Source organism: Ovis canadensis, chromosome 3 (assembly GCF_042477335.2).
Source record: "Ovis canadensis isolate MfBH-ARS-UI-01 breed Bighorn chromosome 3, ARS-UI_OviCan_v2, whole genome shotgun sequence".
Taxonomy (NCBI): domain Eukaryota; kingdom Metazoa; phylum Chordata; class Mammalia; order Artiodactyla; family Bovidae; genus Ovis; species Ovis canadensis.
The window spans coordinates 35,385,982-35,413,276 of NC_091247.1; the positions used below are offsets into that span (position 1 = coordinate 35,385,982).

At 53.3% G+C, this 27,295-nt stretch overlaps 1 protein-coding gene across 4 annotated transcripts; it reads left to right on the forward strand.

Moving 5' to 3' along the window:
- The first annotated feature begins 3,459 nt into the window (after positions 1–3,459).
- FOSL2 (FOS like 2, AP-1 transcription factor subunit) lies at positions 3,460–27,100 on the forward strand. 4 transcript variants are annotated; one of them, XM_069580323.1, is made up of 4 exons: positions 3,460–4,423; positions 14,094–14,345; positions 19,295–19,402; positions 21,755–27,100. In XM_069580323.1, the coding sequence occupies exons 1-4, from the start codon at positions 4,322–4,324 to the stop codon at positions 22,274–22,276; spliced, it is 984 nt and encodes a 327-aa protein (XP_069436424.1). In that variant the 5' UTR covers positions 3,460–4,321; the 3' UTR covers positions 22,277–27,100. The 4 variants fall into 4 exon arrangements, with proteins under 4 accessions (XP_069436424.1, XP_069436427.1, XP_069436425.1 ...); XM_069580326.1 differs by lacking the exon at positions 3,460–4,423 and adding an exon at positions 5,093–6,395 and having other exon boundaries at positions 21,755–22,797; XM_069580324.1 differs by lacking the exon at positions 3,460–4,423 and adding an exon at positions 6,004–6,390.
- The last annotated feature ends 195 nt before the right edge of the window (positions 27,101–27,295 follow it).

The window sequence follows — 27,295 nt, forward strand, 5'->3', positions numbered from 1 at the left end:
GTTCTCAGCTGCCTCTCTGCCAATCCAGAGTCACCCTGATGGTTGTCACCTCCCTGGCAGGGACGTTGTATGAGGAGAAACGAGGCCATGTATGTGAAAGGGCTTCATGAACTGTCCAGCACTCAGACAGGAGGGCCAGGGCAGTCCAGCCAGGCAGTCATTTTGGTCAGGAGTCAGACATCAGGCGGGGAGGGACAGAGGAGGAAACAGCAAACTTTAGTGCAGGGAGGTCCCAAGACCCAGAGAGGCAGTGAGAAGGCAGCCCAAGTACCTTTTTCTCCCCATCTCATTTTATGATCTCTTCTTCTGGCACTTCACATGACCTTTCCTTAACCTGAGTGATAGTGGTGAATTAAGGAGCACCTCTAAGTGTAGGACAGAGTCACGCACAAGATGAAGTCCATGCTTTCTGAGGATCAGTAAGAGAGAAACAAAGACATTCCCGTAGGAGGCAGGTCATGCATGTCCTGGGTAAGAGGAGGAGCCTGGTGTCCTAGAGGATCAGCTGCACTTCCAGCTGGGTCACTAACCCTCTAACTAATTCTCCTGGGCAAGTTACTTCATCTCATTTTCTTTATCTGCAACCAGGGAATAACACCCACCTCAAACTTTTGTTGGGAGGATTGCATGAGACAATCCCTTAAAGTATTCTGCCTGGTAAGTGTTCAATAAAGATTGGCCCCTATTCTTCTTAGTATCCTATTCCAGGGAGTCAGACAATCCTTTGTTACTGGGTGATCCTGTAATGATTCCCCACGGAGGGGGCCATGAACTGGGCTTGGAGGCTAAATTCTCAGTCTGGCATTCAGTTAGTCCGAGGCACCAGTTGCACCAGTTGGTCGGTCCCGCAGCATCAGGGCACTGCTCTGTTCCTGGCGCTCAGGGACTGAGAGGTGAAGGCCGGCTGCAGATCGCGGGCCTCCCGGCGGACAGAGGGAGCCAGCACAAGTTCTGGAGCCGGGAAGGCCGGGATCAAAGCGTTTCGAGGCAGGCCGGGGCGCACCAAAGGAAGGCTAGCGCCTTGCATCAGCACAGATTCCGTGATGCTCTGCAGACGTCTCGGGGCTGCCGGGCTTTACGGGAACCCACAAGAAAGGAAAGGGCTGGGGAGCAGGCAGGGCGGGGGCGGCCGAGGGCGCGAGGGTGCGCTTGCCCGCCCGCGCGCTCCCGGCGGCGCCTGCCCGGGCCTGGACGCGCCTGGGACGGCGGAGGCCACGGAGGAAGCATAGGCTCCCTTTCCCCCTCCTTCTTTCCCCGCGAATTACTGGAAGGACTGTGTGGGAGAGACCCAGAAGCGCTGGATTTTCAAGCGCAGGGTGGGGGAGGGCCGGGTAGCCTCTGCAGCTCAAAGAAAAACTAAAAGTGTGTCTGTTAGCGCCGCTTGGACACGCCGCTGCTCCCAGGAGGGCGCTGGACGCCCGGACCGCGCCTGACTTTGTAGCCCCACCTAGGAGTTCGCCAGGCCGGCCGAGGACCGTGCGGTGCGGAAGGCGACTGAGGGGCGAGTCAGAGAGTGTCACGATTTCTTCTCCTGCGCTCCCCCCACCCCGTCCCCACCTCCAGTTTTCTGGGTTTTGCCGCTGCCGCTGGGGAAAGGGCTGAACGGTTTTGCGTCAAAGGACTGCATTTACTCAGCCCTGCTGGGAGAGGAGCATAAACACACCCAGGCAGGCAGGACGCGGGATTAAAAAAAGAGAGAGAGAGATGGCAAAAACGCCAAGACCGCGCTGGGTGTGCGCATCCATCTGCCTCGCACTTCTCGCCGCGACCTGTGGAGTTGCGGATGCTACGCTGCAGGCGGCGAGGGAGGTGCGAGGAGCCCAGCCAGCCTCGCCTCTCCACGCGCGTCCTTGGGGATGGAGCCGAGGACAGAATGTGTTTTATAGTTGTAAACAATGACCCCGAGTATTGTTTAGGATTACCGTATCTTGGGGCCATTGGGGCGGCCAGATGCCGCCAGCCGTCCCGGAAACGCCAGCGCTTTATATAGAGCCCCGGGAAAGCTTTGAGTTCCCGGCTGGGTTCTATTTTTCTTTCCTAGCAACACCCCCACTTTACAGATAAGGAGACTGAGGGCCGAAACTGTGATGTGTTACAGTGCACAACGCTTCACAGCCTTCGCGCATCTTCCCGCTGGTACATTAAGAGCTGGGTATGAGACTAAGGCAAAGCGTGGAGCAAAATTCGATTTCCTTGACTCCTAGTACAGTGCTCCTCCGGATCATCATCTCTGCAGAAGGATTGAAGTTCCAGAACTGACAAGGGCCTTAGAAGGTCATGTCTCAATCCCTTCGTTTTACAGAAAGAAACTGAAGCCCAGAGAGGTTAAGGGACTCGCCCAAAGTCTCACAGCCCGTAAGCAGCACAGCCTGGCGTTCACACTCCAAGGCCTGTGCTCTTTACCCCGCACCTCGCCCCGCCCCGCCCCGCCCCGCGAGGCGGGACAAACTAGGAATCCGGACTACCTACTGCCTGAACTTCGCTCCAAAACAGCTGAAGACAACGTTGGGGCACGCCCTCTCTCGGGCCTCCCTCTTCCCTGTTTGGTTTTTTTTTCCCTTTCAAATTCGTAATAGTCGAGGTTGCTTATAATGCCCGATTACTATTAGATGCATCTTAATTGCCCAGCATAGAGGGCGGCCGGAATGTCTTGACTGGTTAATTTCGTCTTCAAGGCTGCTCCTAACAAATTAATTGCAGAGCCGAAAAGAAAGGGGAGGGGGGCGGGAAGCAGTGGGCAGCCAGCCGCGGAAGGGAAAATAGGCAGGCCGGCCCCGCCCGGCGGCGCTGCGCCCCGCCAAGGCCCGGCCGCAGGGAGGCGCGGATACCCAGGGCGCCCAGGGCGCCCGTTGCTCCGGGTGGCGCCGCGAAGGGCGCCGACGACCGTGCGCGGCCGCGCCCTCCCTGCGAGCGGCTCTGCGCGCCCGGCTCCCGGCCTCGCGGTGGCGCCGCACTGAACCGCCAGTCTCGCTCTTCAGGACTGTGATTATTTTCTGAAACCCGGCGCCGAGGGCCCCGCGGCAGCCCTCGCAGGGGCCCCGCCCCGCGCCCCTTTCCCAGGCGGTGGAGAAGGTGGGGAGGCCGTGGCGCGCTCGGGAGCCGGCGAGGGAATCCCTCTCCCTCCACGTCACCCGAAAGCTAGGGAACCCGCACTCGCGTCCTCTAACGCAAATGACCATCTTTGGCAACGTGCGCCAGTGGAACAGACCAAGGGCGCGTGGCCCGGGGGGTGGGGATGGGCCAGGCTGCCTCGGCTCCCCCAAACCGCGCCAGCGGTCCGCTCCCACCCCCGCCACCGCCTTCCTTCCTCGCGCAGGGTGTGCGGCTGGCGTCAGCGCGGCCAGGAGCCGGGGCAGATACGGGAGCGCTGCGCCCGCCTCCTCCCGCGCGTCTTCCTCCTCCTCCCCCTCCTCCTCGGCCTTCTCCCCCCGCCTCCCCGCGCGCTCCTCCCTGCAAGGTGGAGTCGGGTTGACGTGAGGTACAGGGGCTGGAGAATAAAGAGTGTGGAGTTGAAATCGTGCCATTGTAGTGACTCATCTCGGGCAGAGCGCTGGGGCTCCGAGCAAACCAGCGAGCAAGCGAGCGGCGCTCGGCGGGGACCGAGAGAGGGAGAGAGAGAGGCGCGGACGGGCGAGGCGGGCCCGTCCGGGAGCGGGAGCCGGGAAAGGGGTGCAGGTCCGGGCGCCGGAGCTGCGGCACCGCGTCCCTCTCCACGCCGGCTCAGCTGGATCCTCCCGGGCCGCGGGCCGGGCACAGGCTGCCTTCTTCTCCTAGTCAAGTGTCCGAGCCGCTCCAAACTCCGGCGGCGAGTCGGCCACAGGAAGTTTATTCTCAGCTCCTTTTCTAAAAGGAGGAAATAGAAGTTTCTCCAAGCGGGCAGCCTTTCTTTCTGCCCCCCCCCCTTTTTTTCCCTCCTTTCTTTTCTGCGCTGACATCGGGGGTCCCCAGACCTGGCAGGCTTGACCCGCTGGGTTGACTCCCATTCTTTTTTAATTACCGATTTTTGACTGAGCCGGCGGTCCCGGCTGGGCTCCGATTGCGCGCGGGGGCGGGAGGGCGCGCGCAGGGGAGGGACCGAGGGACGCGCGGACTTTTTAGAGGGAGGGACTGGGTGGACAACTGGTCCCGCGGCGCTCGCAGAGCAGCAAAGAAGTGGTGTAGCGCTCGGCGCTCAGGGGGCCGTTCCCGGGGTGCCTCCGCCGAGGGGGACAAGCCCGAGGCGCGGCCAGCAGAGAGCCAGCGCACAGCAGCCGGTGCGCGGCCGCGGCGAGGGCGGGGGAAGAAAAACACCCTGTTTCCTCTCGGGCCCCCACCGCGGATCATGTACCAGGATTATCCCGGGAACTTTGACACCTCGTCCCGGGGCAGCAGCGGCTCTCCTGCGCACGCCGAGTCCTACTCCAGCGGCGGCGGCGGCCAGCAGGTAGGTGCGGGCCCCGGGTGCACCTGGCGACGCGGGTGGACCCCCGCCTTCCTCTCGCCGCCACTGCCTCTTTTGCTTTCTTTGCCCTTTCTCGGTTTGGTGAGAAAATACCTGCGGGCCACCATTGTAAGTTCTGAATTCTCATCTCCTGCCCACACCTCCTTTCACCCCCTCTACCCTCGCCAACCCCCCCCCCCCTTTTTTTTTCCAAACTGGAGCGGCGAGTGGGCTGAAAGAACCTACAAACCCTGTCCTTCACACTATATCGTATCCAGACAAGCTCCTGGAATTGCAGGTCCCGTTCCCAGAAGCCGGTGCCTCCCTCCTCTCCCAGGAATTCATCTCCATTCCCCTCTATCTCCGTGGTGGATCCGCCGCTCCCCAAATTTTTTACGCACGGGCCCCTTCCGACATCTAGAGAACTTATTCCTGCGAAAAAGCCTTCTCCTTCTTTCCCCACCCCGACCCCGCACCTTCTCCCGCCGTTGGTTTTAGTTAATTTCGGAAAGAAGTTGGGGACTCAGAAACTGGTTGGGCTCCTTCAAGTGATCCAGAGTGAGGGCGAGAGTTGTCACTCAGGGAATCAGGTGCGAAGGTCAGGAAGGAGGAGGTGAGCCTTGATTGGCTCAGGCTGCGTGCGTCTGTGTACCCTGCGCCCTTCCACCTCCTGTTAGGGTAGGACTAGGAGCCTGAACTGCCACCCAAAGGGGCGCCTTGGGGTCTGGGGAGTACCTAGGGCCAGGACGGCTGCAGAAAGAAGGGAGGCTGGAGAGACTTCCTCTAGGCTCCTGAATGGTTCTGGAAGCCGAGAAATAACTTGTTTCTAAAGCAGGCGGACTGGTTTGTACTGGAGGGGTTGTGCCTGCCATCTCTGTCTATAAATACCAGAATAAATACCAGAAAGTTGCTGCTAGGTTGGTGGTGCTGGTGGGGTGCCGGCCCTCTGCAACAGCCACCCCCCACCTCACCCACCCACCCAGAAGCTTGTGAGGGAGCTGACTTAAACAAGGCTGCTAGAGCCTGAAGCCCGTCTTGATCAGGATCTGCCGAGTCTCTAGCCCAGTTGGCTGCGGCAAGAGCTGCTCTGGTTAGGCGGTGGCCTTGGCCTCTATAAGCCAGCCAACCAGGAGGGGCTGGGGTGGGCTTCCAGGGAGGAGGGACCCTGATGGAGAATATAATGGAAACGTGGCTCTCTTTAGTAACTGAGGAGGGATATCTTATTCCAAAGCTGTTCCGCATGCCTGATGGATCCTCAAAACGCTTTTCTATGTCTTCCCTCTACCTGCCCTGGTATCCCCATAAGCACCCGCTGGAGAAAGCCTTGTCAGTGCATGCACCCTTAATAATGAACACTAAGGTGATGAGTTTCAAATCTTGTCCCAAAGTGCTTTTGTTTGCTTTCCAGCCCCATTGGTGGTTTCTATTGAATCCAGCCATCATTAGGCAAAGGGTTGGAGTCATTTGAAATCCATTCCCTCATTCTCCAGTTCAACAGCCCCCAGATGTCCCTCTCTGCCTCTCCAAATCAGGAAGGAACCTTTTGATTTCTCATTTGCCCCTTTGGCTGCCGTTTCTGTGGCAGTCATCACTGAAATGTTACAACCTTGCAGCCGGGCTTTACTCAGACCCTGGGGCCTAGATGGACAATCAGACCGGACATCAGTGCCCCGACTGAATAATCTGTGTCACTAGGGCTTTGAGCCCAGGATGTGAGTGGAGGCAATTCCCTGTTTTGGAAGAAAATCAGACAGGAAACCAGAGCTAGGAAGAAGGAAGAGAACTCAGTCCAGCAGAGTGTAATGGGGCCTCATTACCGAAGCAAAAAGCAGCTGTTGGCTAATTCCTAGCGTGCTGTAACACATGAGGATTTTGCAATTAGTAATAACTGGTGCACGGGGTTCTTGCGTATGTGCCTGTCCATTCGGCCCAGCAGCTCAAGCAAGGAACCTTTGAAACCAGAGGGATTGGTAAGGTAATGCGGCTTTGGGCAAGTTTCTCAGCCTGTCCACTCCTGAGGGAGGGGGTGGCGGGAGGCCGGGAGAGGGTTTTTCCATCATCCCTGTGACTGGGAGCAGAGCTGTTCTGTGGTCCTAAGAGCTGACGTGAGAAGCTTTTGTTACTTCACATGTCTGTGACCCCACCTGGGCTCAAGGTAACTTTATTGCATACCAGATAAAACCTGTAATCTCTTTATTTCTCTTAGCTTCCTTTATGGAGAGACTTTCCTGCCAGTTGGTGATGGGCCTTCCTCCTTTTGTGGCAGCTCAATATAAGAGCTCTGGTTTTACCTTGGACAAGTGAATATTATTTTTTTCTCTTCTCTTTGTTTGTGGGGTCTAATATTCCTTAGAAATTTGTTGCTGTTTACTCAGCCTGGGACTTTCTTCTCACTTCATGAAGGTTGGTCTTAACACATGGCCGTGAGTTTCAGTGACTTGAAGGGGGGCGTCAGATAACTCTTTGTTAAAAACCTCTGTTCTTGTATGTGGCAGGAACTTGAAGTATGAAAAATATTTCCTGTTCCAGTTATAGTTTTAATCTCAGACGTTGGTCATTGGTGATTTGATTTGCCCCTAATAGTTGCACCACCCCCCCTCACCCTGGCTTTTTCTTTTTATTGTTGTTTTCTCTCTTTCCTAACTTTCCTAGGAAAACACCTCCCAGATATATGCCCTGGCTGACTGCTCGACTCACGGTTTTAGGCCCTGAGCGTTACGCAATCCAGCCAGTTACACAAACATAGGTCATTTCATAACTTGTTTTCATCAGCTTGGCCCCCTTTTAATGGAAAAACAAAACAAAACAAGACCCAGAACTTTTCCAAGGCTGCCATTTTCTCTCAGATAACTTGTGAAAATAAATCAGAGAGGACAGTTCCTTTTTGGAACCAAGGAATACCAGAATAACTCTCTTCTTTGGCAACCACTCTTTTCCAAGAGACAGACAGACACACATACACGCACGCACGCACGCACACACACACACACACACACACAAAATTCCCCAGAGTGAACTTTTGCCAACTGTACCAGGCTGGGACATTCCTCACATCAAAGAACTTTTACCAGAAATGACTGTGATTCCCAAGTCAGCCCCAATCATGCCTCTTTAGTGCCCCCTACGGGACATTCTTAGAAGAACTATCTGGGGAATGTATTTTTCCAGCCCGAGAGTGTTAACTTGGTGAGTTTTCGGAATTCTTAGGACCTTTTTTTTTTCCTTTTTAATTCAGGACAAATAAATGCCATATATTTAACAGTGGTTAACTGGGAGTTGCTTGACTTTGAAATGCAGTTTCTTTTCTAATTTTATTTTGTTCTAAATAAAATGGTTGAAAAAGGAGTGCTCTTTTCTTTCTCTATTTTTAAATCTGTTCATTGGCAGCACAATGCCTTCAAATTCTGAAGGCTTGTTTTCTTGATATTGTTTGTAGTAGGACACTGGAAATTGTTTGAGGAGATCGTCTTCAGAATTGGTGGGAAGGTGGGAGGTGTATATTAAGAGTCTGGTGCCCTTTTTTTTTCTTTTGCATTGATCTCACAGATGTTGTAGATTAGGATCAAACAAAATGTTATCCCAGGAATTTGTCTGTTCCGCTGATTCTTGCTGGTGGAAGTCAGTGTCACTGGTTCATCAAAGTGAAGGGGGTGAAGCAGCAGTCACGTATTGTCTGAGTGGCAGTTGAATTTTCCTATCCAAACTCCTGAGTGCTTTTCCATTGCTCTATTTCTACCTGGCTTACTATTCAAGGTGAGTGTAGAGTTAGGAGCCTCTGTTTTTTTTCTTTCCTGTCTTAATACAAACACACCAGAACTTATGCACCCAAATCAGCAGTTGTCCCCTTCATAATCGTTCCTCGAGGAGACTAAATTCTTATTTGGATGCTGTGGTTATTAGTCAGACTCAGAAAGACTTTACAACACCCCTGTTTGGAATTGGCTTCAGCAAATTCTTTTGAAAACCCTCCCTCGTAGCATATTTTTGTCTTTTGAGGGTGAATTTAATATTTGGAAGTTATCAAAAGATCTGGCCTAGAAGGAACCAAGGGTGACGTGTGAGATCTGGATGATCCGGCAGGGTCTGAAGCAGGCTGTGATTCCAAATCCTGCTGGTCTCCATCTCAGGAGTCTTCCTGGGAGAGCAGGCACACCAAAGCAGCCACCTCTGCCACCTAAACCTTTCGATTCCCCCCAACCCCCACCCTGTTACAGAGGAATAAATGCACTGGTTTTGAGAATTCAGGAGGCTAGTTTTCTCGTCTATCCATTGAAAGAAAGAAAAAGAATTAGTGTTTCATGACTACATCTCTTCCATGCTGTGTGTGGCATCTTTTGTGGCCACAGCATTTCAAAATGGTGGCAGCTGCCCTGCTGGAGGCAAATAAATCTGTTCCCAGCTCCAGTTGGTAACTCTGTCCCTCTTGGACTCAACTGGGCCAGAGAGGGAAGGTGTAAGAGTCGTCTTAACCAATGCCCCGCCATGGGGCGATGACTTGGCTGTGCTCACCTGCTGTGGCTGTAGAGAGGATGAGATGGCACGCCGTTCCCATGGAGTGCAGAGCTGTCTTAGGCTTGGTGGGGGTACAGAGTGGGGTCTACAGAAGGGTGGAGGGAATTCCCTCTTGCTTTGGAGTGGAATTTCTGTCCAAAAGGGCCCTGGAAGGAAAGACCTCAGGGAACTTGGTGGGCAACTCAGTACTGGTCACCTTCTTTTCCTTGCTGTCCTTCACCCTAGCAGTTAGGTGAAGGAGGATAACATGATTCGTTCAAGTGAACCTGGCAGGAATCACTCGGAAAATGGGTGGGGGGCAATTATGAGTTATTGATTACTATTTCCATGATGACGTTAGTGCTGACTCTCAGGAATGAAAGGTCAAAGGTCAAGGTGATGTCCCATATAGAATCTGTGAAAATTGGTTGAATTCCACAGAGAAGGCTTTGGAGAACACCCCACGTTTAGTCCAAGTACAGAGCATTTGAGTCAAACTGGACCTCAGCAGGTTTATTCTGGGGCATTTGAGGCAGCATTCACCCTGCCTTCTCCTCTTCCCCCAAGCGAGTCTCCTGGGATGTTGGAATTTTCCTTTTCCTGTGCTGGGAAACTAAAAAAAAGGGGTTCTTGAGAGAGAGAACCCAGTCTCTTCTCAGACATGCAGAATCATTTCTACCTGTCGAGGCAGGTCCCAGGTATTCAGGGTTTTGATGGCTTGAGTGCTTGGTGGCCCAGTCAAGAGTCAACCTGGTGGAGAAATGCCTGGCTGAGGGGACGGACCCTGAACACCAACTCTGATTCCATCTTGAATGCCACTTCTGGGCCCTCACCCCAGGAGTTTCTGGGATAGGCCCTGCCACATCCATGTCTGCAGGAAAGCAAACCTTACTTCCTAGACCTTTCTGAACCTGAGGCCCTATAGAGTTCAGAAAGGTCATTTCCCCAAGTTAGCAGTTTCTGGACTGAAGAGACCTCTCTGATCTGGTGAAGCTGGGTAGCACTAACGGCCCCATGTTCTGAGCTTTCTCATAGGCAGCAGGACATACATACTTACTGAGTGGCCCCAAGGCGCCCTTAAATTCAGGATAAGGAGGTTCTGCTGCCCGAAGACCCCCATCAAGGCTTGTAACCTTGACATTTGGCTTCAGGTTCTGGAGAGTCACGCTGGCTAGTGAGAGTCCATTACTTGACTCCCTGGGTTAGGAGAATGGTTCTGCTTTTTTGCTTTCTCATTTCCTCTCTTTATTCTTTTCCCCTCAACCTGAGCTTACCGAGATGAGAATAATCCTCTAGGACAGAGGACGCCAAACTATGGCCCAGGTCTTTTGGTAAATAGGGCTTAAGAGAGCACAGGCACGCCTGTTTGTTTACATCTCGTCTGTGGCTGTACTCACGCTACAGTGCCCGAGTTGAGTAGTTGCGACAGAGACCTTACGGCCTGCAGAGTCTAAAATATTTACTATCTGGCCTTTTACAGCAAAAGTTTGCCAAACTGCCAAAGGAGGTTGGGGGGAGGGGGGCAATTTGTCCTTTTATAGGCATTCTTGCCCACCCAGAAGTCAACAGGATGACACAGTTAAATAAAGCATTTGGAGGCTCTGCCAGACTGGAATACCACATAGCCATCCAGCACCTTCCAAGCTGTCCTTAGAGGAGGAGTTTTCAAGCGAGTGGAGAGCCCCAAGGGGGTCAAGTGAGGGTCCTGGGTTACCTCCCCTAGCCGCCCCCCCCACCCCCAGCACACCAACACCCCTGTTGGTGCTGCAACAGGAATCAAACCACCCTGTACCTGCAGCTGAGAAGCCCCATCTTGGTTTCTTTTTGGTGTTAACCCATTGGTAGGGAACTGTGATTTCTCCCCAACATGGCATGTGACTGGTTCTTGGGTCCTTGGGAGAGAAAAATGCCAGGCTAACTTCTGGGACCACAAACTCTGAGGCTCACCTCTTCTCGCCAACCCCAGTGTCACTTTCTGAAAAATACTTTCAGAGTTGACACAGAACACAAATCTGCCAGATCTCACTTAAACTTTTGTGTGTGTCTCAGAGAGGCTCCTGCTGGAGACAAAAGCCTTCTTTAGCAGTCCCCTCTGGGGCTGGGACATTGTTTCCCTTGCAGCTCAGAAGCAGTGTGTTACCCAGATGGCTTTACCTTCCTCTGAAACGAGTTGTGCGTGCATTTAGAGGCAGTCATTACCTACTGCCTTGTTTTTATTGCGTCTTGTTTTGTCTAGACCAAGCTACTGCTGCAAGGAATCTGGCTGATGGCCGGGCACGGCCTTCTGTAGACCTGCCATCACAGAGAGAGTGGACCGGAGGGCCCCCTGAGAGGGGCTGAGAGTCTGCCACTTAGTCCTAAGCAGAATTAGTCTTCTCAGTTTGGCTTCAGGCTTTTGGCTCCCCTCCCCTAGCCTGAAATGGGGGCTCTTTTGTTTGTTGGAATGAGGAGTCAGCTTCTTGGGTGCTCTCCTGAGAGGAAAGCTGACAGCCCCCTGCCCCTCCAAGGAAGGACATTAAACTGTCCTACTAGATGTTTCGGGTGTCTTTCAAACCCAGAACCTGACTTGGGGGGAGAAACAAGAAAAATGTTGGGTGCTTCCCAGGAATGAGAAGCTGGCAGTTCTCCCAGGAGCCACCCCTTCCCACAGACACTTCCAATGACAATGCGTGTGGTGGTGGTGATGGTGATGGTGGCCGGGATGGTTGCTATTCTTGTGATGATGACAGCACCTTCCGTTTATTTGGAGCATCGTTTCTCAACCCTGACTGCATGTTAGAACCTCCTTAGTTTTTTTTTTTTTAAACACCTTATCAGAACCCCACCCGAAAGCAGTGATTTTAGAACTCTAATGGTAGGGTTGGCTCCTGCATTGGTGTTTTTGAAAAGCTCCTCAGAATATTCTAATGTTACAGCCAGGGTTGAGCACCACTGATGTGCTTTCATAGCCTATGATTACAAGTAGCTCCTTATTTAATCCTTGTGATAGTACAAAGAGTTTGGTATTACTGTTCCCCTTTCCAGACAGGGAAACTGAGTCCCCAGTGATTCACTAAGGCCTCACATCCAGGCCTTCTGACTCAGATGACCTCCCAGCCTCCCTCCCAATTCAGCATCCTAAGAGACACATAGCTGCCTGGGCTTCGGTGCTTCTGCACACACTCAGCTGCTCGTGTGTTCCCAATGTGCTCTTCCTTATGGCCAGCCCTGGTTGTCTGTTTTCCTCCTTGAAGATCATTTCCCACTTGGATCCTTCCATGTTCACTGCACCCAGCCCTCCTTCACACACACCACATGTACTCAGGTACACCTGGTACTTTTCAGTCAGCTCCTGATAAAAAGCCCAGTTGTCTTTGTCTTGGGAGATGACTCAAAATCCATTCTTGCACTGGGCAGCTCGTTGCCTCCCAGAATCCATTGCGCTGGCAACTTCACAGAATCCCAGAATCCATTTCATCCAGGTTAGTCAGGGAGATGAGACACCCCCATCCCACCACCTAAATTGGGGTCAGGCAGGGGAGTGAGCAAGAAGGGTCCCCAGCTCCCTGAGCTGCAATGAAGTACTCTAAGCTTCACTTTTATTTACACAGAGGAACACAGATGTCATCACCAGGGGCAAAGACCATGGTAGAGGCAGCTGCCATTGCTGCTGATATTTCTAATCTTGGTTGGGCTGCAAGAGCAGGGATGCTATAGCATCCATGCTAATGTCAGTGGGCTTTCATCTGGGGTCAAACAGATCTGTGGGGCCTCCTGGGTGAGGGAAGGTCTGTAGGGACCCTGGGTGGGAATGACCCTGTGCTCTGTCCAGGTGCATTGGGGGTGGATACCAGCACCTGGGGCTGGACTTCAAGACAGGAAAAACAATTCTGCAAAGCGTTGCATTGTGTGGGAGAGACCTGGCCTCTCTGTCAGACCGAACTGGGTTTGAATCCTGACCCCACTGCTTATTAGAACGTGGCTTTGGATAAGTTACTTAATCTCTCTAAGCCTAAATTTCTGCCTCTAAAATGGAGATAATGGTAGTTCTTACCTCAGAGGGAGAATTAATGGGATAATCTAGGTTAAACACTACTGTGGTGCCTGTCATTTAGTAAGTGCTCAGTAAGTGTTAGTTATTATTGTCATCACTGCATCCCCCAAGTTAGGGAAGAAAGGAAGTGCAGAACCTTTTTGTGGGAACGGGCATCATCTGAGGCTGAGGGTTCCAGAGGGGGACTCTCCCCTGAAAATCTGGAAGTTGAGGGGGTCTTCCCCTTCTCCCTCCGTCTCGCTTTCTAGTAGCTGCCCTGAAGGAAGGTCAGGCCCAGCTGCTGAGGAGCATGGCCCATTTTAGCTTTGGTACTCTGTCATCATGTTATATTTTAAATAGACTGCTTCCTGCAGCATGTTCCACAGGGCTCTGCAACGTGGTCTGGGCATAAATTAAGTGACAGGGAGAAAACTCAGAGCTAGCAGCACCAAAGTTTCCCACAGACAGGCCTGTGAGCTCAGATAGACAGATACATGAACGGGTAGAGAGATGCAGTATCTCTCAAGATGGGGGTGAAGGTCAAGGAGGGCAAGGACGGCAAGGGGAAGTCTGGCAGCAAAGGCTACCACTGTCAGTCTTGTGGGTCAGGGGACATCTTTTCATGGACCTGGTCTCACCCTGGTGGGATCACAGCCCCATGATGAAACTGTTTGGAAAGTAGCAGAAGCAGACACGATAAGCTTCCTGGTGATCTTTGTTGCTGTACAGCAGTTGGTCTGCAAATCTCCTCACAGGATACTAAGCTGGTACCTGGGGAATAAGAGCAAGTGACCCAGAGGCTTAGGTGGCCCAGATGGGAGGCCTGCTCTCCTGCAGATTGGGGCATAGCTGGCCTGGAGGGTTTCAGAGAGGGCCTGCTGGGATGTGAGCTGCTGAGGACCACATCTGTCCTGGCAGTCATTGGTGATATGACCATATCTTTCCCGAGCCAGTGGGGGATGGAGTTTCCAGGACCTCAGTCAGGGAGCAGATCTGACGTGGAAGAGTTAAGATCCCCTTGATTCTTGGATGTGCAGGAAGCCCGCCCAGTTATCCTGACCTCGGCACTCCAGGCACTGACCCTACTTTCTGCTGGTTTTGGCCTCCTATCTTGGCTTGGCCTGTTTTGCAGTATTTGTTGGCTCAGTCCTATCTCCCTTTTCATTTCAGAAATTCCGGGTAGATATGCCTGGCTCAGGCAGCGCCTTCATCCCTACCATCAACGCCATCACGACCAGCCAGGATCTGCAGTGGATGGTGCAGCCCACGGTGATCACTTCCATGTCCAGCCCATATCCCCGCTCGCACCCCTACAGCCCCCTGCCAGGCCTGGCCTCTGTCCCCGGGCACATGGCCCTCCCGAGACCCGGTGTGATCAAGACCATTGGCACCACGGTGGGCCGCAGGAGGAGAGATGAGCAGGTACAGTTCTGTTTGGGAGCCACATCAGTGGCTTTATAATGCAGAGTGTTTTCCTGCAGACTGGTGAGGAGCAGGTGTGTGTTCTGGGAGCACTGGGGAGATGAAGAAACTCAGGACCCTCATCCTTGGAGGCAGAGCATGCGACCTGAGAGTCAGGCATCTTGCCCATGTCCCTTAGAATCTCTGAATCTCAGTTTCCTCAGCTGCAAAATGGGGATGGTGTCTTGCCAGCCAGGACTTGCTGCCACTGGAATGAGATCATGGTGGGAAAGCACATGGTGAATGATGAGGCGTCAGCACATGGGCAGGACTGTTGGGACCTGCTTATAGCAGTATCCTCTGATCTTGGCAGAGGGACCATGGGACAAGCAGCCGATGAACCCTGGCTGGGAGCCTTTGTGGGCTTATCCCCTAAGTGTCTCCTAGTATCTAGTATGGGCAAGAACCCAGCTGTCCTAAAGGGGCCCCCCTCCAGGCCAGTACTGCCCACGGTGTGTCCATCACCCCTCCATGTCCCAGGCCTCCAACTCAAGGCCAGAGCCCATTTCAAGTGCCTGGGATGCACATTCTGGAAGTGCATCTGGGACTCTGGGGTCTTTGGAGTCTGCTCAGCTCCTTAAGCTCCAGGGACACACGGGGGAGTGGGGGTCAGACAACAGCAGCCTTTTTTCCCCTCAAGGGGCTTAGCTTTGAGCAGGAGCCAACCTGGCTGGGAGGGTTGCCAGAAAGGGGTGGGGCCTCTGCTCTCTAGATAGCATCTACCCGAGCCTCCAAAGGCCTATCGTCTGTATTAGCAGAGAGTGGGGCAGTGATGGCCCTCTGCTTCCCAAAAGAGAAATCAGAGTCATGCATAATCCTAGAAAGGAGGGAATGAGCCTTGTAAGAGCCCCACCTGTCCCCCTTCACAGATGACACAGCCAAACAGCTACCTGGGGCTCCTTGGCCAGTGAGTGGGGAATGTGGTCTAGAACCAGGCCTCTGGGATTCCACCCCTCTGCAGTGCTCTTTCTATAACACCATGCTACCGTGAGTCCAAGGAAGGGAAATACTTTAGGAGCAGAATCCCTTTTTCAACTGAAATGTTAGCCTGGAGAATTACTTCGATTACAGCTTTGGAACCCCTGCCCATTTCAGCCACTGTCCACCTCCACTCTGGGATCCCCAGGCCCACAGTGTTCCAATACAAGGGCCTTTCAAACGTGGTGCCCAGTGGGTAACTGTGGATCCAGTGCCACCAGCCCCTTTGTGTGTGTGCTAAGTCACTTCAGTTGTGTCTGATTCTTTGTGACCCTATGGACTGTAGCCCGCTAGGCTCCCCTGCCCATGGAATTCTCTAGGCAAGAACACTGGAGTGGGTTGCCATGTACTCCTCCAGATCTTCCCCACCCAGGGATCGAACCCACGTCTCTTATGTTTCCTGCATTGGCAGGCGGGTTCTTTACCGCTAGTGCCACCTGGGAAGCCTGCCACTAGTTCCCAGGACACTTAGAATTACAAGGATCACTGCTTTGAGGAACCAGAAGCTTTTACACGAGTCCCGTTCCTCTGAGGACAAAGCTGGGCCTTGTATCCGCTGCTTGTTGGCTTGTTCTCTTAATGGTAGGACCCTGTGCAGGGGCAGCATGGGGAGATGTGTGTAATAGACACTAACAGTTCCCAGGTCCTGTTGGGCTTCTGCTCCCGGGGCAAGTAGCCAATATCCCCCCTCCCTGCTGCTTCCATACTTGAAGTTATAAATATGCAGTAGCAGCGATCCCAGTGTCCTCTATAAGTGTGCTTCCTTCAGGGAGCTTAGGGTACCAAGCTTTATTCTCACTGGTGATCTGGATTCTCCTGGTATGTAAAGGACCCCTTATCCTTTACAAGCTAGGCTTGTGAGGGACTCCCAGGGTAGCAGGACAGCCAAGCAAGATGTGCTAAATACTCTTCATTCTTTTATCCAACTCTTTGTGACCCCACGGACTGTAGCCCGCCAGGCTCCTGTGTCATGGAATTCTCTAGGCAAGAACACGGGGGTGGGTAAGCCATTCTATTCTCCAAGGGATCTTCCTGACCCAGGGATCCAACCCGGGTCTCCTTTGCAGGTAGATTCTTTACCATCTGAGCTATCAGGGAAGTCCTTTTTCTGGACCCAGGTCACACCAAATTTGCAAGATTAGAGAGGAAGAGACTTTGGAGACTGGCTTTTCTAAATTTCCCTCTGCACCCATTTTACAGATGAGGAAACTGATGCCTAGAAAGAAGGGCCTTGCTTAGGCTCATGCAGTGAGTGGCAGCAGAGCCAGGACTAGAATCCACCCCCTTTGACTTTCAGCCCTATGATTTTTTCCGTCACACCACCCAGGCGTGCCCTTGGAGAGTTTCCTTCTGTTTTTGAGAGAGAAGGAGAGAGCCAGGAACATTTTATCCCATGTCAATTAGGAGTTCAGACCATCATTCGGCAGCTTGGAGGAAGCCTAGGGAGCAGCATCCTAGAACTTGGCTCTTCAGGTTTCTAGCTCTAGGGTCTTTTCTCTGAGGCTCATTTCCGCCTTTCCAGCCTCCCCCAGGGGGCAGAGGCTGTTATGGTGCTGGTCTGGTGCCTCACTGCCTCCTCCGGGGCGCCCCGGAGGCTCCCTCTGAGGCCAGCAGTGGTGGGGAAGGGAGGGTGTGTGTGGCTTGTGGGTGGGTACGTGGTGGTGTGACACACTCATGCTGTAACCATATTGTCACCGCCCCTGAACACTTCCTATGCCAAGAGCTCCCACAAGTTGCCCTGTACCTCACCAGACACTTCTTAGAAGAGAGAAACTTCTAAGGCACTGGGGAGGCCAGAATCTGTCCAGGGGGGATGGAAGCAGAAGTGGATCAGGACCAGCTCTCTGTCTTGTCTGCCCCTTGTCAGTGAGGGAGCGGGGTGCTAGCTGGGCCTCAAGGGGAGCCCTGGTAGCCTTTTGATGCTGAGCCCTGAACCTGGGGCTGCAACAGGGCCATCAGGCTCTCTTGGTCCCTCTCGGGCTCAGGCTGATATGGATTTTGGAGTGGCAGGTATTCAGGGCCTTGGCCAAGTGGCCTTTTGTGACCTCAGCCTGTGATCCTCTGTGATCCCACAGAGAATAGGGTGCCCCCATCTGTGTTCTCTGGGTGTCTGGTTGATTTGCTGCTCAGTGAGTGCAGCAAGGGTATCAGAGAGGAGACCTCTGGACTATGTCGTCTTCTTTCTAGCACTTTGTGGTTTAGAGAGGACTCTCACACTGCGTCTCATCTGATCCCTGCAGAAGCTTTGTGGGAGGCGGGGCAGGTCCTATTAACCCCACTTTCCAAATGAGGATCTGAGGCTCGGAGGGTCAGTAATCTGTCTGGGTCCACCCAGAAGAGCCACATCTTCATCTGACTCTGAGCCACCCGACACCTCTCCGGGAGAGACCATGGAGCCATCAGCTTTCCCGGGGAGGTGGGGCAGGGGCTTGAGGAGGGAAGTGGAGCCAGGATCCAGTGTGGGCTCGAAGACCAGGCCTTTGTAAGAGGGTTGAAGACTAACAGGAATGTAATGTTACCAGCTGGATGGGCTCAGGTCAGTGCGCCCCACGTGGAGGCCGCTGCAAGGACAGATGGTGCTAGGGAGGGACACAGTGATGCTATGCCCTGCTCTGCAGGCAGTGTCCTTGGGACTCAGCCCGGGGAGTGGCTCCCTCACTTGCAGGCTGGCTGGAGGTCCAGACAGCATCCCTCAGTGGGGGCGGCTTCTCTCTCAGCCCCTCCAAAAATGGCTTTGGCCTTTTCCCCACATGTCTCTTGAGGGGAGGACTTGGGCCTTACTGCCCCCAGAATCTTCTAAGCCCCCAGTACATCACTTGGCACCTAGATGGTGTGCTGTCCCAGGTGATCCCTGAAGGGGGGGGTCTTTCCTTTTGAATTCCTTCCTGCCTTGGCCCACGGCCATCTACTCACATCACCTCTGGAAGGGCTCTATGTAAACGGAGTGTCATCCCTGTTGGTGGGGCAGAGTTCTTGCCCTCTGGCCTGAGTTGCAGGCCCCTAACCAGCTTCCTGATGAGGAGCTAGGTCATAAGCTCTGCAGGCGGATTTTTGTTCATTTGGTTTGCTGACACATCTCTAACCCCTCACACCATGCCTGGTATGTTGAAGGGCTGGTTGGTTGAATGAGTAGATGTGGTGGACAGCAGGGTTCTAACCTGCTCCAGGGCTCCTCCTCCTTTTTGCCCATCCTGCTCAATCCAGCACTGTGCCAGGCACACTGGTGAGTCCTCTGGGTTGAACTGCCAGCAGCTAGCACTCGAGGGCTGGCAGAGGGACTTGGAGTGGGGTGGCCCTCCCTCCCGCCCTCTGGCAAGAGAACATGCCTCCCCCCGCAGCCCCAGGTGGTTCTTACTCTGGGCCCAGCTACATAATCAAGTGGGGATAATAAGGCTTGCAGAGCAGGCAGAGTGTTGGGGAGGAGTAATTAGGCCGAGTTGGGAGGAAGCTGCGTAAGTGGGTGGGGCCAGGCCTGGCACGGGGGACTCTGGGGAACGGGCACGGGGACTCTGGGGAACGGCCCCTACTCATTCCCTCGGGTCTTGGCACTGAGTCAGGGCTGACATGACACATGCTGCCGCCATGCCTGGGCTGGTGAGTCTCCGACCCGTGGCTGCCCTGCTCTCCCTTCAAACATGCGACATCCCCTGCTAGGGGCTGGGGTTTAGTTCGGAGTCCTGCTCTCCCTTCAAACATGCGACATCACCTGCTGGGGGCTGGGGTTTAGTTTGGAGTGCTCCCCCTACCCCCAGGCACCCAACCTGGGCTGAGGTACATGTTCTGGGGCCCCTGAACCACGTTCCTCTTGCCTTCCTCCTTCCCTGCCCGGTCCCAGAAGGGCTTCTTCCCCTACTTACAATGCGGTTAAAAGCGGAAAATCTTGGTGAGCCACGCACCTGAGCCTAACCGTGATCCTTGGCCCTGGCCTCTAGCTGTCCCCTGAAGAGGAGGAGAAGCGTCGAATTCGGAGGGAGAGGAACAAGCTGGCTGCAGCCAAGTGCCGGAACCGCCGCCGGGAGCTGACGGAGAAGCTGCAGGCGGTGAGGAGCCCTGCGTGGGGTGGGCGCACTCCTGGGTGGGCTGGAGCTGGGACCCCAGGGCTCCCGGCCCTCTCCCCTCCCTCCCTCACCCCTAGTGACTGACAGGAGAGTTAGTGTGGGCAAAAGCATTCCTTCTTCTGAGCACATGGGTCGGTCCTGCCCTGATTTGAAGGCGGGAGGTTGGGGGGGCAGGGTGGGGAGAAGGGAGCTGGCCTTTATCGTCCAGCCTGGACCCAGAGAGAACTGGATGAGCTTCTTGGGCCTGGCACCCTGTCCACCTCAGCACCCAAAGGATCCTGTGCTGAGACCTGCTGGGGCTCCTGGGCGAGAGATGGCAGAGGGTGTCGCCATTGCCAGCCAGCAGCCAGGCAGGCCCAGGCCTGCCCCCTCCAGGGTTCCTCTTCCCAGGTTCCAGCCACCCCCATGCCTGCCTGCCTGCCGCCGGCAGGAGTGGGCCCAGCCTGGCTTCAGCCGTCTGGTTCTCTGGGCTTCTCCACCTCTGCAGGGTTTTGGCGCTCCCTGGGGCTCATGGGTATGGATCATAGGCAGCTGAGTTGTGCTATCTTGGGGTTTTCTCATATCCTCCGTGGGCGGGAGGGTTCCCCGCCTCTGCTCTGAGCCTGAAGCTGTCACCTCATTGGTACCTCATTCTGCCCTATGAGTCATTCTCCCCCACTGGCTAATTGCCCCCACCTGGGGGCTCTCAGCCCCGCCCTTCCCGCCCCAAACCTTGACCTGACCGACATCACGTAACTCCCTCCAGAGTCCAGCCCTCCAGGAGGGGCCGTGTGGAGGAAACCCAGAGCCAGGACTGACTCTTCCTGGGTGGAATGTTTTCCAAGTGAGGAGATGAGGTGGACTGTGTCAGTGGTCATTGCACTGAGCAGCCAGGTTGGAGCTCTGGAAATCGAAATGGCCTTGCAAATCCTATTATTTTATTTAATCCTCCCAGCTACCATTCTCCTGCTTCCACTTCCCTGTGTCCATCCCGGAGCCCTTGTTCATGGGCCTTAAATGTGCACTGGGTGAATTCTGGGATGCCCGTAGTAGTGGCCTGCGGAGGTGTTAGAGGCGGGAGGAGGAGTGGGAGCTCTCCGATGCCAGGTGGGGCAGATCCGTTAGTGATCCGCACTCCCTGGGAGACACCCTGGAGAGCCCTCCCCACCACTAACCTTTCAGGGAGCCATATCCCCCTGGGTCTACCCCCAGGTGCTTCTGCCATCAGCCCCAGAATAGCCTGCCCCCCGAGGCCCGTCAGTTTTCCTCCCCTCTCTTCCCTTGAAGCCTCACACCCTACACCCCCGCCTCCCCATGACCCAGCCACCCAGGCCTCTGAGCCACATCCTGCACAGGAAGCCTCTCAGAAGCTCATGACGTTCATCAGACCCTTGAGACAGATGGAAAGTTTTTTTCACTCCGGAATATGCTGTACTCTGCTTAGCGAAGCTCTGGCCCATGTCATCTCGTTCTCAAACAGGAATCTGTGTTAGGGAAAAGTGGGGAGGAGGCTGGTGACACACACCTCTCCGTAAATTCCGTGGCGACCCCCCCCACCTCCCGCCACCACGTGCATCTGTTGCTTCTCTGGCTTTGTGTGAAGGGAGGGGCTGAGGTCCTTGCAGAGGGTCCCTGCCGGCCTCTTTTGCCCAGTCAGGCTGGCAGGGGTCTCATCTGTTGCAGCATGGGGGCTGAACTGAATGTTCTCTCGGGGTTCTGTGAGTCCTGAAGAGCAAAAAAAGGGAAGAGGGGCAGGGAAGATCCAGTGGGATGGATTGAGCGCTTCCTACAAGCCAGCTACTCCTAGGCTTGTGTGTGCTGACAAATATCCAGTCACGCGGCTCAGAGTTCAGTGTCAATATGTCCATGGCGAGCTGGAGGGGCTTGAGGAGGCATGGGTGGGGGAGGGGTGCAGCTGCCTGTTCTGCTCCCTTTCCCCGCCAGGTCTCACTATTACTCACCTCCTCGGGGTACCAGGGGAGGCCCTGACAGAAAAGAGTAGCAGCACGTGGACTCTGCAATCAGATACATTGGAGTCAGATCCAGGCTACCCTATCTGCTTACTCTGGCATCGGGCAAATGATTAAACCTCTTGAAAACTCAGTTTCATTATCAGTGCTCAGTCATGGCCACTACAAGGGTTAATTCACCCTTCCTCCAAGCTGACTCACCTCTACTCTCAACCTGGAATTCTGGAAACAGAAGGAATCCTGAACATACAGGTGGCCCAGAGCCAGTCAGGTAGCTTCATGGTCAGCCCTCTGAGGACCGTGTTTGGTTTTCCCTCTCTCATCCAGATTTGACAACCCCTGGCCCATCCCCTACCATCCCTCACAGACCCCTCTTCCCCTGCAGGAGACCGAGGAGCTGGAGGAGGAGAAGTCGGGCCTGCAGAAGGAGATCGCCGAACTGCAGAAAGAGAAAGAGAAGCTGGAGTTCATGCTGGTGGCCCATGGGCCTGTGTGCAAGATCAGTCCTGAGGAACGCCGGTCCCCGCCGGCCTCTGGGCTGCAGGCCCTGCGCAGCGGGGCCAGTGGAGGAGTCGGTGCCGTGGTGGTGAAACAGGAGCCCCTGGAAGAGGACAGCCCCTCGTCCTCATCGGCGGGGCTGGACAAGGCCCAGCGCTCCGTGATCAAGCCCATCAGCATTGCTGGGGGCTTCTACGGTGAGGAGCCCCTGCACACCCCCATCGTGGTGACCTCCACTCCTGCCATCACTCCGGGCACCTCGAACCTCGTCTTCACCTACCCCAGTGTGCTGGAGCAGGAGTCGCCAGCATCGCCCTCTGAGTCCTGCTCCAAGGCCCACCGCAGAAGCAGTAGCAGTGGGGACCAGTCGTCAGACTCCTTGAACTCCCCGACTCTGCTGGCTCTGTGACCCAGCTCCCAGGGGCAGGGGTAGGGGTCCTCGTCACTGCCTCCTGCCCAGGGACCAGCACCTTCTAGCGCTCTGGGGCCGTGAGGAGAAGAGGGGGACCCTGCCAGAGAGCTTCCTGGCTCTGGGGAGACCCAGGTGGGATTTGGTGGTGAGTTGCCGGAGGACTTGGATGAGCTCTTGGAAGTCACAGGACCTCCTCCTCCCTCGTCCGCCTCGCGAAGCAAATCCTGTTTCTTGAAAAACATTGGAGAACTTGGTTTGGTGGACTCAGGCATCTCCCTAGCTTCTGAAGAGCCTGAAGCTGGTGTGGGCCGATCCTGTCCCTTGGTTCCGATGTGTCTCTGGAGTGATGGTGTCCTTCCCGCCCCACCAAGCATGCTCAATGCCTTTTTGGTTTCACCTTCCCTCTATTTGCCCCTTCCTTCCCCCAGTGTCAATTTTACTTCCTCTTAAGTTTTTTATCAAATTTGCCATGACATTTCATCTGGGTGGTCTGAATAGTAAAGCTCTTCATTTCTGAAGAGGGGGCAGCAGGATGACTCTTTGGCTGGGGCTGACTTGTCCAGAAGGGGACAGTCCATGTGCAATACAGAACCTTCCCTCCTCTGACGCTTCTGGTCCACCGCCATCTCCGGAACTGCCAGCAGGGCTCCTTGAGCTTTCCAGGAGAGGCCACCATCGCCAGGAGGTTTGGAGGACCCTTCCTCCCCATTCTCAGAGACGGCTTTTGGAGGAGCAGCTTGGCCAGAAGACAAGGGTGTGAGTGAGACAGCTGGGTCACGTTTTGGGTTTGCCAAATGCCTAACTACCAGGCCGGGAATGGCCAGGAAAGTGCCAACGGGCCACATGGGTGTCCCAGCCAGCCTCACTTCACCCCGTGTCTTGAGTAGGACATCTCTTGTAATTACCGCCTCGTCGTTCTGCCCTGGACCCTTCTTCCTTCCTCGGAGCCACACATCACTCCAAGTCCCTGCCCGCTCCACCCCCCCCCACCCCACCCTGCCTCTCAGGGTGACGCCACCCGTGGAGGTTTAATGAGCGTGGGCCTGGCCCCTCCCCAAGCCTCAAAATCGCCTCTGCTGTGGATGGAAAGGCAGGGGGAGGAAGGAGGGAGGCAGTCAGAGTGGGGTTTGCCTCGCAGCAGCCCCAGCGCCTGCTTCTCGCCTCTCACCAAGGTGCTGGGCTGTGCTACCCTCTGTGGTCATCTGCTACCTGATGGATCTTGCGCTTCTCTTACACTCCCCTGCCCCCTCACCCCAGTGTGCTTCCCAGGTCCACCAGCCAGCTGTGAACAGCTGGCCCAGAGCTGCTGTTGTGGCTTGCAGCTTACGCGCCATTCCCCAGGGGCTGCTGAAATCAGAGATGAATCCCACTGCAAGAGAGCTGCCCCTTCCTGTGGGGTGGGGGATGGGGGAAAGGGGCTCCTCCAGCACCCCCCACCTCCCCCCGGAAACACAGCTCTGCAGAGCTCAGCGGAGTCCCCGCCTGCCACCCCTTGGAGACTTTTTTTCTCCCCAAGGCTGGTCTTCCAGCATTGGCCTCTGCTGGGCTAGTGCTCTGAGGGAGGCCCCGCTATTGTGATTCAGCTCTAGAGATCATTGTATGATAATTTAAAACTATATAGATATTATTTAAATCAACCCAGTTGGGGTTAAATCTCAAAGTTGGACTCGGGAGAGAGAGAAAAAGCGATGAACATGATTGCTCACCTGTTCCCTTCACAGACCCAGGCCTGGCACGCCAGCTGGTATTTAAGGTTCATTACTCCCTTGCCATACCCTAGACACACAGAATGGAACAGCCCAATGCCTAAAATACGCAGCCCACTATGACTGGGAGTGATGTGTGGAGGGGTAGGGCTTGCAAAGAGAGGAGACTAAAAGAAACAGGATTTCCCCCCAAATGCTTTAAATATGTTATTTCCCACATTCCTTGGCTGTGACACCGCCCCCCCAGTTCCCCAGAGGTTCTGGGAGGGGCGCTCCTAATAAGATTGGGCCTTTGGGTTTCTGGCTTCAGATTAATCAAGGACGCAGAGGTCAGCTAGGCGTAGCAGGAGACAGGCGAAAAGAACTGGGGTGAACTCAGCTCTGAAAGACTCAATCATCTCAAGTGGCATTTGTGGCCAACTGGGAGCTATTTGCTTCTTTTTGAATATATGTGTTATATATTTCTTAAATGAAGCTGCTCTCTGGTGTTTTGTTTCTAAAGACCCTTTGTGCCCCATTTTGCACAGCCCTGATCCCAAGGCAGGCCCCGGCATGTGACTTGGGGCCAAGCTGGACATTCCTGAAACGGAGTCTGGCTTTAGTTCAGATTTCAAACTGCATTGGCTTTGGGACCAGCAGAAAGCAAGAACCCAGCCGCCTTGCAGGACTTCGAGGCCTCTGAGCTGTGTTTCTATTCAGGACCCTCTAACTTTGTTCTTGGAGGCAGTGTGGCTTCCTCAAAGCCAGAGGGTATCTGGAGAATTCACTCTTAACTCATAGGCATATCCTCAGTCACTGCCTTCTGGCTGGTTCTCTAAAGTTGCTGCCAGACACCAGGCCTGCTGCTTCCTCCTCCTTCCTTTCTCCTCCTCCTCGGGAGCAGCGGCAGGGGAGCCTTTGGACTTGGGCAGGGAACCCCATGCCCCCCTGTGTCCCCAGCCATGAGGCAGCTGGTGTGGACTCCAGTTGGGCTGCAGGCAGCTCTGGGACAGCATAGGGCAGGCACTCCTTGACAGGCTGGTATGAAACACACAGTCCCCTTGGCCACCTGGCTAGCCTCTTGGGAACAGCCCTCTTCCTGTCGAGTGGACGGGGACAGCTGCTGACACAGAACAGAGAGGAGATCCCAGGTGAAGCTTAGGCAATTACCAGAGCCAACTCAAAGCAGAGAAATTCACTGGGGAAGTTTCAGAAAAAAATCATTTTTCTGCCTGGGAGATTGGCCAGGTGTCTTCATTGTGGCCCATCCCACAAGCATCTCAAAGCCAGGAACCATCAGAGGCTACTGGTTCCCTTTCTCAGACTTTGCGGAAGGGAGTCTCCCCTCTGTTCCCACTAGGCTCCATCTTAAGGTTGAGCTCAACTTATAGGCATTGGGACTTTTCTCCCTTTTCCTTGATGGACCAACATTACTTCTTGCAATCTCACCTTATAACTTTTAGGTTGATTTCCTCCCTTGATCAGACATCCATGTGGCCTCTTTAAGAAGGAAAAGAATAGCACCTACTATGTGCCAGGCACTGTGTTAGGCACTTTTATATATATATACTCTCTTTAGGGTGAGACTAAGTGATGAGGACTTCCCTTATTAAAAGCCCACCACTGATGGATCAACAAAAACACTTAGAGGTGAGAAGGTCTTTCTCCAAAGATCCAAGGCAAGATTGCCTTCAGTCTGAGATCTGTTCTCAAAGACCCACCCCCTACAATATCCTCCCACCTCTAAATTTGTTTCCCCTGTGATGTGCTCCTTTGCACTCTTCAGATGGTTAACCTGAGTCCTTATAGAATTTGTGGACCAATAGGATATGTGGTGTGTGTAACTTTCTTTTAAAAACTTAAGTAAAGTGGTCTTGCTACTTTCTGCTTGTTGAGTCTTCTTGGCATTCAATCTTAAAAGCCAGCATCTCACTATTTATTGACGGGTTGTGTGTATGTGTGCGTGTGTGCGTGTGTGTGTGTGTATATTTCTAGGTGTGCCCATGTCCTCCTGCACCTTTTAAAAAGGAAACCCAGTCACCCCACTACCTATTTGATATCTTCTCACGCTTCTAGCATATTGGTTGTACATCAACAAAGGGTTTTAATTTTCTAAGGCTAACATGTTCAGGAGGAGCTGGGTCAAATTTTGAGCAGGGCATGGGAAGGGAAGGGGGAGAAGTAATTGACATTTATTTTATTATTTATTTTAAATGTTTACATCTTTGTGTTGTACCAAGCCTGAATAGAAACAGATAGCATTAAAATGCTCAGTTCCTCTCTCCCTTTCTTTCTTCTTTATAATTTTTTTTTAAATTTAGGCTAATGATGCTTTGTTTCTAAAATGACTTGTGACTTGTGCTGTATAAACTTGTGTAAAAAAAAGGTTCTGTTTTTAAAGATGGTGTGTCATTCCTCTGGGGACAGCGGTCACCAAGAACTCTGCGTTAGAAGAGAACACAAGGAAAGATCCTGCTCTGTTCCTCAAAAATTATTTTCTGTGTATGATTAAAAGTTTATTCCATTTATTTTAGTTTGTGGTTACTTGATGTCGAGGAAGAAAAATTTTCACGTTTGTATAAAGAATAGGTGTCAGGGTGTCTTTTCTGAAGTGAAAGATGTATATATAGTATTTTGGTATATCGTGGCAAATCAAAAGCTTTGTGCATCTGTATTTGAGGTATGTTGATGTGGAATAAAGACTGCTCTAAGATCCTGGAGGTAAAAAAAAAAGTTGTCAAGATTCCTACAGCTTGATGGGGGATTTAATTATCTTTCTGAGCACCTTGTCTTTTTTTTTTTTTTTTTTTTAAAGTATTGGTGAAATGGTCCCATTGGAAAGGCTTCTAAATAGGCCTCTCCAGGCAGGACTATGAGCTCAAAAATCTTTGTATAGTTTTGAAATTCGAGGAGTAGCTCAGCTCTGAAGCATCTCTGGTGGTGTTTTGTTGTTGTTCTGTCTTGTTATTTTCCTGTAATACAAGCCTACAGTATTTGCACTAAAGAAAGCTTGTTAGAAAAAGCTTGCTGCTATGGAAGAAAAAACATATTACAACTTTTTTTCCTTTTTTTTTTTGTTAGCTTTTTCACTTTCAATTGAGTAGCTTTTTGTAGAATAAAATGAATTAAGATTGAAGAGCCTCTGATGGTTGGTTTATTCTGTCTTTTCTTCCTATCTTTTCTGTCGCTTCTCTTTTTTTCCTTCTAGGCTTTTCTACTTTTGGCTCCATGGGCAGAGTTGGTCTTTCTGTTGGGAATGGGGAGGCAGGGAACAACTCCCTGGGAATCTCTTTTGGCAAAATTAGAAGGTGAGCTGCTGGGGGTGAGGCTG